The 14,034-nt window shown below is 47.3% G+C and overlaps 1 protein-coding gene across 1 annotated transcript; it reads right to left on the bottom strand.

Moving 5' to 3' along the window:
* Window positions 1-9,948: 9,948 nt before the first annotated feature.
* MUSTN1 (musculoskeletal, embryonic nuclear protein 1) lies at window positions 9,949-13,494 on the bottom strand. Its single transcript, XM_031609441.2, has 3 exons — window positions 13,267-13,494; window positions 10,950-11,070; window positions 9,949-10,294 (listed from the first exon to the last, which is right to left on the bottom strand). Exons 1-3 carry the CDS (start codon window positions 13,273-13,275, stop codon window positions 10,188-10,190), a joined length of 237 nt encoding a protein of 78 aa, XP_031465301.1. The 5' UTR covers window positions 13,276-13,494; the 3' UTR covers window positions 9,949-10,187.
* Between the last annotated feature and the right edge of the window lie 540 nt (window positions 13,495-14,034).

The following is a 14,034-nucleotide window of genomic DNA, read 5'->3' as shown; positions in this document are numbered from 1 at the left end:
TGTTAGTGGTGTGGTTTGAATCCAGGACAGTGGTTTCTATGGGAGGTAATAAGCTATTGAAAAATGCAGCAGGCAGGAAGAGAACGAGGAGGGAGGGAGAAAGATCAGAATATTGAAACTAGTAAGTGGAAGTTCATATTATATTCTAAAACAATGTATTAGATGGAGTAAAATAATATAAATAAAAGAGCAATGGTCCATTTTGGATCCTGTAATAGGAGCTGTGGGGCTGTCCATCCAGATCAGTGTCACACTCACTTGTTCTGTTGCCAAAGCAGAAATATAGCAGTGGACAACAGATGTTGACCTACCTTGGTGAAGCTTAGGTGCAAAGCAGAATTGGATGCAATTTCAGCCAGAGTGTTTCTGTTTAATTCATGGGGCTGAGGCAGATCACTGGAGATAGCTGGAATCTTGTCAGCTGTGATTGACAAAGCTAGAAGTTGACAGAGTCTGCAGTCTGCTTTTGTAGAGTCTGACAGCTCAAGAAGCTCCTGCTTAGATGAAATGAGCAATAAGGAGTGAGAGAAGCAGCAGACATGCTTATGGTTAGTAAAGCTTTTACCATCAACTGGTGCATGCATACAGCTTGAATAGAATCACTCAGTCATTAAGGAAAAGACTTCTAACATGATCGAGTCCAACGTCCACATACCACCAATAGGTTGCTCCAAAAATAATGACTCCTATTTATTTCCATAGAAACTGCAACAGATCAAAAGAGCACAAAGGCATTATTTAATAGAGCAAATTCTCAGCTACAAAACACTATTTTCCAACAGTCTGTCCCTGTTGCCATTGCTGATGTTCATCACCCATACACTTCGCTTTTTGCAGAGCACAGTTCAAAAACACTGTCACTTGTAACTGGATACCAAGTGCAAATCTTAGAAATCTGTTCCCATTTGCATGATACATCTGTTGGATTGGGTAGTGCCACTGCTTATTTTCATTCAGGAGCTGACATCTCTTTGTGCATATCAGAGAATGTCAATTTTTGTTGGTTTATTCACATAGATCCTCAACAACAGAACTGCTACTGCAATGCATTCTGAAATGACAAGAAAGCATGTCCTCATCTTAAACATAAGATTATTTTGAGGTAAGGTATTTATGACATATATATATGAACAGGTATGGCTCACACTGTATGGTTTTTGGGGTGAGAAAAAGTATCTAAAATACGTGGAAGAGCATTGACTGTATTCTTTCCCAGAATACTTGTCTCTAGGATGTTCCACCAATTGACCAGTAGGAAATTGACCAGATCGTTGCTGGTTGACTCAAACATGTAAACTTTCTTCTCCCTCTCTCCCCCTGCATTCCTCATATCCAACCTAAACCTAACATCCAAAGGCAAGTTCTGAATACCAACACCAAAGTGGGGGATTCTTACAGTTTTAGTTTCATTTCTTCAGGTCTTTGCTGTTAAAATAACTCCCAAAGCATTTGCACAGCTCGCCTGGTAACTGTGCTCTGATCCAGATGTGTTTAGAAGTATTTCATCAGCTCCCCGATTTACACTGGAATTATTCCCAAATGCTGTTTTTCTTGGGTGGTGCCAGCAGCTCCTCCAGCAGTGGCAGTTAGCAGAAGCCCATGGGACACACCACGTTCCTTGCAGTGGCTGCCAGCCCAGTGCTTTTCTGCTGCACCGCAGATTTGCAGCATAGTAAGGTGCAAGGTTTAAGCAATGTTTCCGTTCCTTACAAGTAAGGCTGAAGGTATATTGGGAAAGAAAGAAAGGGAAGCAGCTCTACAACTCCTTCTTTGCTCCTGAGCAGCCCTTACCTGGCTGGCATTAGTGGAAAAATTCTATGAAAGGTTGGCTTTAGCTGCGTTAGCTCAATATGTCTTCTGAGACAAAGCTCAAGAAATCCATGTGCTGCTTCGTGCACTTGGCCCAAGTACAGACCCTCTAGCTGATTTCTTTGCACTCCCAGCTGCTTTCCAACCCACTGCCTTGTGGCCTCGTGAGGGGTTGAGCAGATCTGAAGCCCCACAGGGGTCTCTGCCTGCAGTTTGCACAAGCAGAGCTGCCCTCTGAATGCTCCTCCCCCTGCTCCTTTGGTGCTTCTGGCCCCCATCGTGGGAGGGAGGTGGGCACCACGGAGCACCCCTCGCAACAGCCGGATGGGAGGCACCTGGCACAGCTCCCTGTGCTCTGCAGACAACTTCCTCCTGCCTTTGGGATGCCTGCTTTAAAGGTGCTGCATTTCAGCAGTGACAGTAAAAAGTGCTGTTCTGCATGGATGTTAGCAGCCTCACAGCTGTCTGATGGCTGACTGAAATAAAAAAGCTTGGTCTCAGAATGGATCCCCACGCTTCTACCCATCAATCCCTTGGTTTGGTATTCTACAGCATGGGGAAAGATGTGATCAGACACATTTGCAGGTTGTTCCTGCACATTCGTACTGCAATGGCCCCAAGAAATTCATAAAGGCCTCAAAAGGACCAACAGCTCTCAAATCAGGGCAAACATCCATTGCTACACAGGTAGTAGTGACCAGAGCAGCTGCCTGGCCACAGCAATACCACCAGATTGCTGACACAGCAAACAGCACTGTTAGCAAAAGACAAATTCTCCCATCAACAGATCATAGAACTTCAGTTCAAATATAACATATTAACATTTATTGACTTATGTTAGTAACTTATATTAAATTCAAATATATATTATATCTCTCTATATATTTCTCTCAAATATATTATATCTCACTCTATATATGAGCTATAAGCTATATATGTGCAGCTACAAGGGCCCTGTGCAAAGTTCAAAGGTTCCCCTTCCAGCTGTTCAGTCCTGGGTTTCATTTTCTCTTTCTCTCAAACCTCGTTCTTCAATTCAGCTTTCGTCTTTTTACAGGAGGTTGCATCTGGATGTCATCTTCTTCCATTCCTTTCCTCTTCCTCCTTATCCTCATCATTTCCTCCAGTCTAAGATGTTTTGCTAGAGGTTGCCCAGCAAGGTTGACATCTCCTGAGTCTAATTTCCTCTTTCTGCTCCATCTCAGCGTTTCCTCCAGCTTCAGATGTTTTGCTGGAGGTTGCCAAACAAGGATGACATTGTCTTGGCTTAATTTCCTCTTCCTCACCAGCCTTACAGTTTCATCCAGCTGTGGACATTTGGCTGGAGGCTGCCAAACACGTGTGCCATGCTGTCGGCTCACTTTCCTCTTCCTCCTCAGCCTCATCATTTCATCCAGACTGGGATTTTTTGAGGGAGGCTCCCAGTTGAGGCAGGACCTTCCTGCCTTTCTCTTGCTGGGGAGCTCAAGCACAGGCATCCTTCAAGGCTTACCAGCACAACTCCCAACGGCCAGCAGGCCTGAAGCTTTACTGCATGTGTTGTGTTCCAAGAACCCATGGCAACGGATGGCGTGATCTCCTGACATCATCACCTGCTGGCTGTGACCGTTCAGGCACTTCTCAGAGCATCCCGCCGCCTGCTCCTCCACTCCAAACTCCAACAGCTTCTCTAGGAGGAGCCAATGGCTAACAGTGCTGCAAGTGCTCCTCAGGAGCAGGTAGACATAGTTATGCACTGCTCTCTCCTGAACCAGCAGCCATTCTCAGCCAGCTCTCTCCAGGGTGGCCAGCATTTCAATAAATGCTTTTAAATAAAATTGACCTGAGCAGCAGGCACAGAAATTCTTTCCAAACATCACCAAAACATCTGATTACGGCTGTTGACTTAACTAACCCGAATGGAATGTGTCATGCAGAAAAGGAGCCTTCTGCCTCCACAAGAGGCACATTGGAAAGCTCCCTTAATAACTTAAGGAAACCATTATCCCTGCCTCTCTTGAGCACAGGACAGCAGTTTTGCATGCGCAGCATCTGCCCTTGTAATTCGTGAGATGACTCCAACTCTGGTCCCGTCCGTATTTTTGGGATTGTGATGCTCACAAGCATCTGGCTTCCATTTTTCACCACCATAACCCTGATAATTTACAACCATTCTGGGCACTGACAGACAGCCATCAGCAAGAGCCACACAGCCAGTGGGTTGGGCACCCACTGGTTCTGCTGCTGCTCATGGTGACCACCAGGGCAGGACTGCAGGCACAGCACCAAGGCTTGTCCCCAAGGGCCTTCTGCTGCTGCTCTTGGGCTGCAGTGCAGAAATCTGTGTTAGTGATCACAGAATCACAGAAAATTGCCAGGGTTGGAAGGGACCTCAAGGATCATGAATCTCCAACCCCCTGCCACATGCAGGGCCACCAACCATCCCACCTAATGCTAGACCAGGCTGCCCAGGGCCCCATCCAATCTGGCCTTGAACACCTCCAGGGATGGGGCATCAACAGCCTCTCTGGGCAACCTGTAATAAGAAATAACACACAGAGTGGCCAGGAGCTCTTTGGTTTGGTGTTTGTACCAACTGTGACCAAATGGGTATTTTTTACTACTGAAAGGTGAATAACCCTATTGAGATGACCCAGCTCTTGTGTGTGATGGTGGAAATGCACACCTGTCTGCAGCACTGGAGCCTATCTGTGATTTGTACATGTTTAAAGTATCTGATACCTGATCTCTATACAGCAGTTCTCTATGTTAGCTGCTGTCATTCCTTAAATATCCTTGCTGGATATTTAACACCACCTCAAGATTGTCAAGATCCATACGAATAAAACTGACTTCAAAGAAATGCCATGAAGAATACTTTGTATTGTGCTTTTGTACATTCACACATTTAATGCTACAGTAGAAGGACAGGCACCTCACAGTAATGCTTCATTCAGAATGTAATTCAGAATGTAATTCTGTCAGTATGCTATCTTTTCAATTCTACTTATTTCTTTCATTGTCACGTTCCTGGACTTAAAAGAGATCTTTCAGGACCTAAATGCCCTTCTGTCCCTCCAAAAGATTTCAACGTGCTGTTTTCCCATTGGGAAGTGCAACCCCAGGACACCAAGGCAGCACGAATTTTGGATACAGGCTTCTGGACTCAAAGTCTGAAAAAAGGAGTTATGAAATTGTTCTATTTTAGAATAACTACTGCAAAAAAAATCAGGTGTCCTTCTTGTCATGGCTTTGTGATTTTTGGTTTTTTTTGGTATTCCACATCATAACATCATGTAGTGCACTGGGAATTGAAGTGTGAATGCTCCAATTCCAGGTACCTGTCCCTGTATGTCGTGGAAGTCATGGGATCTGGCCTTCCTGGTGGTGCTGCACTTGGGTCAGGGCAATCCCAGGTGTTTATACAAACTGGAGGAAGATCTCCTGGAGAGCAGCCCTGCAGAGAAGGACCTGGGGGTCCTGGTTGAGAAGCTGGACATGAGCCAGCAGTGTGAGCTTGCAGCCTGGAAGGCCGACTGGAAGGCTGCATGAAAAAAGGGGTGGTCAGCAGGGAGAGGGAGGTGATTGTCCCCCTCTGCTCGGCTCTTGTGAGGCCCCATCTGCAGCACTGCGTCCAGGCCTGGGGCCCCCAGCACAGGAAGGACGTGGAGCTCTTGGAGCGGGTCCAGAGGAGGGCACTGAGATGTCAGAGGGCTGGAGCAGCTCTCCTGTGAGGAAGGGTTGAGGGAACTGGGCTTGTTTGGCTTGGAGAAGAGAAGGCTCTGAGGAGACCTCATTGTGGCCTTCCAGTATATTATATTCCCACCATCTGGGGGGGATTTGCAAGACCTAAAAATGCCATTAATAGGTTTTAGAAATACCTGGGGTGGTCACAAGGACAACAGCCTGGGTTACTGTTCTTGCAGCTGCCACAAGCTTCACCTGCTCCAGGTGACAATGACTGATGGTCACATTGCACGGCCAGTCCCTGCCTGTGTTAGGCTCAGCATTAGACACCAAATGCCTCAGTTGCTCTTGCAAATTGGCTTCATATGCCTGTTTACAAGATGAATTTGCCCATCAACAGAAGATAACGTAACTTCAGTTCAAATACAGTGTATCAACTTTTATTAACTTACATGAAGTTCAAATATAACATATCAAATCTTACTAACTTATACAAAGTTCAAATCCCTATCTATCTCTATCTAAGCAAATTTCCCCTAATCAATAACTCCTTAGAAATATCTAGACATAAACCCTGCAACCATTGCATTGCTCTGCATTGCTCTAAGGAAGGATGGATGGGCCCAACCGAGAAACATCAGAGACACCACACCCAGAAGAGAAGGCAAGCACCGTGACTGAGCATGCTTCTGAGACCAGGGAGGAAAGTTTAGAAGCAATCAAGATTGACAGCCTTCCTCCCTCAACCCCCAGACGACCACCAAATTACAATTTCTGATTCCTTAAACCCATGGTGCTTCTTCCATCTCATGACATCTACACCACCAACTTTTGGGGAGGTTTCCTTACTGTCATCATCTCCTCCGATTTATGCACCTGCATACCATAGAATCACAGAATGGTTTGGGTTGGAAGGGACCTTTAAGATCATGTAGTCCCAACCCCCTGCTGTAGGCAGGGACACCTCCCATAGCCCAGGTTGCTCACAGCCCCATCCAGCCTGGCCTTGCATGCTTCCAAGGAGGGGGCACCCACGACCTTGCTAGGCAACCCTATTCCAGTGTCTCACCACCCAAACAACAAATTTCTTCCTAATATCTCATCTAAATCAACCCTCTTCCACTTTAACGCTGTCTCCCCTCATCCTGTAGCTACATGCCCACGTAAAAAGTTCCTCCCCAGCTTTCCTGCATTTTGCTCACATTATACACACTGAGGTCCTTTTCAACCCATTCTATGATTCTGTGATCTGCTCCCACCCCCCTGCACTGAGCAGGGACACCGCAGCTCCATCAGTGCTCTGAGCCCCTCCAGCCTGACCTTGGCTGTCTGCAGGGATGCAGCACCATCCAGGGATGGAGCCCGTGCTACAGCCTCACTACTCTTATTTTAAAACACTTCTTCCTCATATCCAACCTAAATCTTCCCTCTTTAAGCTTGAAACCATTTCCTCTCGTCCTGTCACAACAGGCCCTGCTGAAGTGCCTGTCCCTTTCTTTCCTACTGCTCCCCTTCAGCTACTGAAAATACATTCTCCTCTGCATTTTAAAAAGATCAGAATGTCAAAGAAAACTCAATTCATCTTAATCAGTTAATGAGTGACTTGTACTTGGAAACATTACCTAGACTTTGGAGAGAGATGGAAACTTAATGTTTACCTGTTAAACACACGTAAAACTTGGACTTGGCTCAAGTTTCTTTATTTGAATAGATCTTTGCTGTTCAGCGTTAGAGTTCTGATGTTTCATAATGCATGAACGAAGAAATGCTCATGTTTTCTGTTGAAACTGAGATTCCACTGGGGCATGTGAGATCCCAAAGGAGCTGAACAGGTCTGTGCCACAAGTCACCTTCATGGCTGGGGGGATCCCTGCCCTGCCCCACTGCAACGACTTGGGGAAACAAAAAGGGAAAAAAAATAAAAGCAATAATTGACATCACCTCAAGCACTTTGAGGCATCTGGAGGTTGCTGAGACACGCAACATCCACGTGAGATTGTATAGCTGGTGACTTTTTCAGCTCTTGTACCTCCCTGCCAACCAGCCCATGAGTTATACTGAGGGCAAAAACATCCTTTTTGCTGCCTCTCTAGCAGACACAACCCTCACTTGTCCAACAGCTGTACCAACTGTTTGATCTCTAGGCTGAGCAGTAATAAAATGAGAACAGCTCATGCCTGGGCTACCTAGAGAGGTGCTGAGTCTGTGCATCATATCTCAGAGTAGAAGGAAGCCATAAAATATTCAAAAATCAGTGTAGCAACAGCTGCATGCGGGAGCACATCTGATCTTAGCCAGCCCTAACACAGCCCTGATGCCTCCAGCCATGAGTCCTGCACAGTTGCCTTGAACCTGTGCATCCAGCAGGGCTGTTTGCACAACAGCTCAGCTCTGGGAGGGCTCTGCTTATCAGTAAATCAGGTGGGATGACTGTTTTCATCTCCTGTATTATAACAAAGTCTTCATCCAAGAGGGCAGAAACAGTTCTCAAGAACTGTTTTTGTTGGTCCAGGATTGATCTGTAGCCCCAGAACAATTAATTTTGCTACATGTCCACATTTTCATATGGGAATAGTTACAGACAACATTATACTAATGTGATTCCTAAGATACATGATCATTCCCTTGGCATTTGGGTGGTTTCCTATCCAGAGAGACCTTGCACAATTATTTCAGGAATATTCCCCCATGTGAATAGTTGCTATGTCTTCCTCATTTCCAAAGCACTTCAGACATAATTGTCTGAAATAATTGTGTTTTTTAAGCATCATGACAGCAGGCAGAACCCACTTCCAAAGGCTGTTTCTTCTGCTCCACCATTGAATGCACCCTCAGCAAGTTTGCTGATGATACCAAGATGAGTGGTGCAGTTGACATGATAGAAAAAAGAGATGCCATTCAGTGGGGCCTGGACAGGCTTGGGAAGTGAGCACATGAGAACCTAATGAGGTTCAATGAAGGCAAAGTGCAAGGTGTTGCACTTGGTTTGGTGCAATCTCAGATTTGTGTACAGAATAAAAGAAGAACTCCTCGAGAGCAGCACTGCAGAGAAAGACTTGAGGGTCCTGGTGGATGAAAAGCTGACATGAGCCAGCAGTGTGCACTTGCAGCATCTCTCAGAAGGAGGGTGGCCAGAAGGGCAAGAGAAGTGATTATGCCCCCCAACTGTGTCCATGTGAGGCCCATGTGCAGTTCTGTATCCAGGCCTGGGACCTCCAGCTTCAGAAGAACCTGGAGCTGATGGAGCAGGTCCATGAAGACAAGAGAGCTGGAGCATGTGAAGACAGGCAGAGGGAGCTGGGGGTGTTCAGCATGAAGAAGGCTCCAGGAAGACCTCACTGCAGCCCTCCAGTAGCAGCTAATATACAGGAGGGAGAATGACTTCCTACACAGCCTGATATTGATAGGAAAAAGGAGAATGTTTTTAAACTGAAGGAGGGGAGTCTTAGGGCAGATATTAGGAAGGAATTCTTCATTCAGAAGGTGGTGATGCCTTGGCACAGCTGCCCAAAGCTGTGGGTGCCATCCCTGGAGGGGGGGACAGCCAGCCCTCAGCAAGGATTGGAACAGGGCAGACTTTAAGGTCCCTTCAACCTAAGCCATGATCCTATGATTATGTGTACATCGCTTCAAAAGTAATACCTCAAATTTATTTCTATGGAAACCACAGCAGACATGAAGAGCACAATAACACTGTTAGAGCAAATTCTCAGCTACAAAACCCTTTTTTTTCAGCATACTCACCACCATTAGCTAGGCATTTCTGCCAGTGATGAACAAACATGCCATGTTTGTAAAATTTGACATGGCTGTCTGGAACGTGGCTTGTCTTTCCCATTGCTGTTATCACTGCTGAAATGCACCACCCACCTCACTGTGCTCACATAATAATATATATATTATTATTATATATATTATATATAATATATATAATATATATATATTATATTATACATTATATTATATATATAATAATAACCCTCAGCAAATGTCAACAAATGTCACTGGGTGGCATTTTTTTCTGCATGGAGGGATTCAGTTCCTCACCTTTGCTCCATATGCATTTGCACGTCAGATGCCACTCTGTCAGGCTGCCCCTCTGCTGCCATCCATCACACAGCAAGCACATGGAATGGAATAGCAGTGGGAAGGTTGCCCTTCCACTGCCATTCCACCAACATCTGTCTCTGCCATTGTACATCAACATCATAAAACAGGAGGCGTTACTTTCAGAGCAGCTCTGCGTGGTAGGTAATTATCCAAAATGAACACATAGCCTGTAGAAATGCATCCACGAGCGCTTCACTGATATTTTTGAGACAAATATCATGAAGAAACCTCACAGATGCTAAAATAGCACTGTCACTGTATTTACTCATTGCATCCTGCAGTCAGATGGCAGCTGCGATGCCAAAATGTCCACAGGATCAGCGCGTGCCTGAGTTAAAAGCAGTCACCACTCTGTGCCAGACTGTGTCCAAAAATCATTTTATTTACCAAACCACTGCAGCAAACACCTTTCAACACATGGAAAGGACGCCCGTAATAAGAACTAAAATGGGAGTTGCACCCTTCGATATTAACCCCGCTCCCTTTTTAATGACTTAAGGTAGAAATTGGGTATCTATGGCTATGGTGAGCTTAGTGCAAGGGGTAGAAATTTGGAATAATGTTACAACAATCATCCTGGTGAGGTACGTGCAGCTCAGCTCTCAACCAAAGACGCTTTTGGGTGGCTCATCTTTAGACTTCTCAAAGACTGTTTCGTCTCCCGTCCGAGCCCGGCTGAATATGGAAGGTGCTGCAGAGCCCATTTGTTCTTGAAAAAGAAAACCAGGAGAGGAGGCAATCAGTGAAGGAATTCACCAAGTTCTGGCAGTAATGCAAACGCTGCTAAAGTAGAGAAACTTTTGAGAAATATTTCATCAGCCCAACAACTTTCCAAACCCAGTGCTCCCATTCCAAGCACTGGGCAGCTTCCAGCATCTGAAGGTGGTCATCACCATCAGTGACCCCAAATCCCTGCAGGTGATTTATAAACTACTCTGAGGTTCAAGATATCCCCTGAATAAGGGTTTTAATCCATCATTTTTCTTTGTGATCTCCCACTGGTGGTAGAAAAGCAATATATGTATCTCTCTATATCCCCAAGTCTATGAGAAAGGATCCAGATTTTCAGTTTGGGCAACCAGACTTTGACTGTGGGACATTTGGTTGGAACTCAGCCCAGAAGGCTGTCAGGGCTCTTCCTTCCACTTTGTCCAGACAAGGAGAACGACCACTTGAGGCAGAGCCTGGGTGCCACCTACTGATGCCATCTACTGATTAAATGGTTGTGCAGCCAGGCCAGGGGGGGGTAAGCACATCGCTGGCTGCTAATTTGGAGCTGCACTCATTCACTGACAATAGCTTTAAGTTCATGCTTTACATTGGAAGGTTTTTTCCTTATTTCCATTAAAAGAGAAGAGACTTACCGCACTGCTTCATGACTTGGTAGGTTTTGGACTTAATTTCCTGGTTTTTGGAAAGGTTCCCTCTAGCGCCTTTGAGATCTTCCTCCTTCACTGGAGGACGCTTCTTTTTCACTGGCTCTGGCTAATAGGAAAAAGTATCACTCACACATCAGCATTTCATGTTTAGGACCCATAGGGAACAGATGCAATGGCTACCACATGCAGAGCTGCTAATCCTGTGTTCCACCTAGAATTCTGTACTCCACCTCTAAAACTGTACACTCAGCTGCTCCATGTTTTATACATCCTCAGCTCCATATCGGGGCAGGATGTCATTACCCCTCCCAAAATCTGTCACCATTACCATTCTGGTTCTGAACTTGCCCTCTGATTGCCCACCCTATGGAGATGTCTGCCTGGTCCTTCTGCAAGTGAAGACCAAGACAGGTTGGTAAACAAAGTATTTGTCTGATGTTCAGGAAGGGATAGAAAAAAAACAACAACAAAACAACCCAAACCTGTTTACAGTCCATCATGCTAGCAGGAAATCAGGGTAACACAGAAGAATATCAGCATCTCCTCACACTCAGTGTGCACTTAAATCCCAACACGACCCATCAGCACTGTTAACACCCTGCAGTGCACTCACTGTGTTTGAGGACTGGGCAGACCACGCAGTGGGGTGTGGGGAGATCAGTTTCACCACCCCCACAGCAAATGTCATCATTTCATCATCACGTCATCAAACAGATGGAAGACGCACGCGCTCCGACAGGAACATGAGTGTGCATCAGTGAGAAACTTCTCTGACCACCCGTCCGCACGCAGGTCCTCTGATTTGGATTTTGGAGCCCGGTGGAACATTTCTGTGCCACTGCTTGTAAAGCTAAAAAGGGTTGTGGAGGGGGAGCCAGGCCAGGTTGGATGGGGCCCTGGGCAGCCTGGGCTGCTGTGAAATGTGGAGGTTGGTGGCCCTGCATGTGGTGGGGGGTTGGAGCTTTGTGATTCTTGGGGTCCCTTCCAACCCAACCATTCTGTGATTCTGCAAACACTGCAGGGCCACAAGCTGCTGGAGCAGTGGGTGCTGGGGGGCCTGGCTGTGCTGGGGCTGTGGCACAGCTCCCACTGGCTGTCAGCTCCCGGAGAACTCGGAGTGGTGCTGTGGGAAACAAAACAGCCACGGGATCTCTGGGGAAAGCACTGCGAGTATCCAAAAGCACTGCGAGTATCCAAAAGCACTGCGAGTATCCAAAGAAAGCCTGAGCTGAGAGCAGATCCTTCCAAATTCACAGTGGGTTTGGGTTGGGGAGCTGCTGAACCAAAACCATCTCCACGGCCGTCTGCTATGGGGTTGGGGTCGCCCACGTGAAGCGAGCACAGAGCTGTGCCGGTTCCCACACGGAAAGGGGAAGAAATACCACGTTTTGTTAACAGCAACACGAAACCTGCTAAGGTGCTCTGCCTGCTGTTGGCAAGAGCTGATAACTGTGAGGCTGCTTCCCAGAGGTTTCCTTGGGACAGGGAGAGGAGCGCTGGAGACGTGCCGAGTCACCAACAGCGAGCTTCACTCCACCCAGCTTTAAAGTAAAACTTCTAGTGCTGCGATCAGGGCTCGGTTTCCCAGCAGAGCGGTTGCTGTGGATCAGCTGTCCTGCAGCTCAAACACGACGGTGCTGCACAGTGAGGTGGCCGTGAGCCGCAGCGCGGAGCCCCGGTCCCGTTGGTGCGGAGCTGCTCCCATCGCTGCCAGCAGCGGCGCGGCTGTGAGTGCTGTGCTGAGAGCCTGCGAGGTGTGGGGCGCTGCTTTCAAGACTTTTTCTTTGCAGTAAAAGCCAGCAGGGAGAACCGAGCTGTTCTGTGTGGCTGAAGGGCTGTGCCCACGTCCTCTGCCTCTTCTTTTCTTGCACGCTCATGCGTCAGGCGTTGCTTTACACGGCAGCACACCTTAGTGCAGGCACATCCTTCCAAACTACTGTCAGAACTTCAGATCATTGTCCGAGAAAACGTTTTGGAAAAGCAGAGATCTGTCAGCGCAACATCCCAGACCAGAGCAGTGAAAATTGCTTTTCCCTTCCTATAGAAATGTGAGCGCTTGCAGTACAACAGAATATATTAAGAACCAACTAATTAAGCACACAGAGTGCAGCTGCTTTCCTTTGCCACACAGCGACCGCCCCATAAAACTTAGCGAGCTCTACGAGCAGAGCCTGTTTCACCACTTCACGGAACCAAACAATCGGCGCAGAGCACAGCGTTCACCGCACCAGCGGAGCTGCTCGCTGGCAAGCAGCGCTGTGTGGGCTCTGACCGCTGCCAGCCTCCCAGCCGTGCCCCGTACCTGCGACATAACTGCGGCTCCTGCGGCTCCTGCGGCTCCGATCCCTTCCGACGTGGTTTTCCCAGCTGCTCTTAAATGCAACCCGCGTGCCGTGCAAAACACGTTGTTCTCCCAGACTTATATAGGAGCATCCAGCGTGAGGTCAGGGGTGGGGTCACCTTCCCAAAGCGGTGCCTGGGATGATTCAGGCCGCTCGGGGTTTATTCCTGGCAGTGACTGCAGGACTCGCAGCGCGGCTGTGATGGGAGTGGACAGCTGGGGTGGGAGGGGGGCTGCCCTGCAGGGGGCCGCTGGGATCCGAATAAACGAACTTTAAAAGGCAAAACTTGCTTACAGGCACAAACTTTGAATTCTTTCGATGGGATTGGAGGCCATCCGTTCTTTTCCTGCACAGGGAAATAAGCTGTGAAATTTATATAAACCTAATGTCAAAAGCATAACACGATGCCTCGGATCCCTCTTGTGTGGGAGGCAGTGGCCCCCACTCCATAGGAAGAAAAGGTTGTGATTTTTTGGGGGTGAAAAACCTCGGTTTTGCAGTGTGTGAGGTCAGATCCAGCTTTACCCTGACAGCAGCTCTCACACACTGAAGAGCAAAACCCCTCCCTGCTTCCAACAGTGCTCAGCAGCTCCACATCGCCGTGCTGTGCGCAGGGATGGGCTCAGTGCTCCCCGTGCACGTGCTGACTGATGTAAAACCTTCTCAGATTCATTTCCTAAACGATTTTTTAACTAAATAGAAAGAAAGAGATCCGTAGGCCAGGGGAG

Source organism: Phasianus colchicus, chromosome 11 (genome assembly GCF_987193195.1).
Source record: "Phasianus colchicus chromosome 11, bPhaCol1.hap1.1, whole genome shotgun sequence".
In the NCBI taxonomy this organism is placed as follows: Eukaryota; Metazoa; Chordata; class Aves; order Galliformes; family Phasianidae; genus Phasianus; species Phasianus colchicus.
The sequence above is the reverse complement of the archived record's forward strand: the minus strand, read 5'-3'. Positions and strand labels throughout refer to the sequence as shown.

Bases quoted from the DNA above. Each gene is read 5' to 3' on its own strand.
- MUSTN1 (XM_031609441.2), bottom strand. The intron at 10,295-10,949 runs GTAAGTCTCTTC...TTCTTTTTCAAG, and splicing joins CCAAGTCATGAAGCAGTGCG to AACAAATGGGCTCTGCAGCA.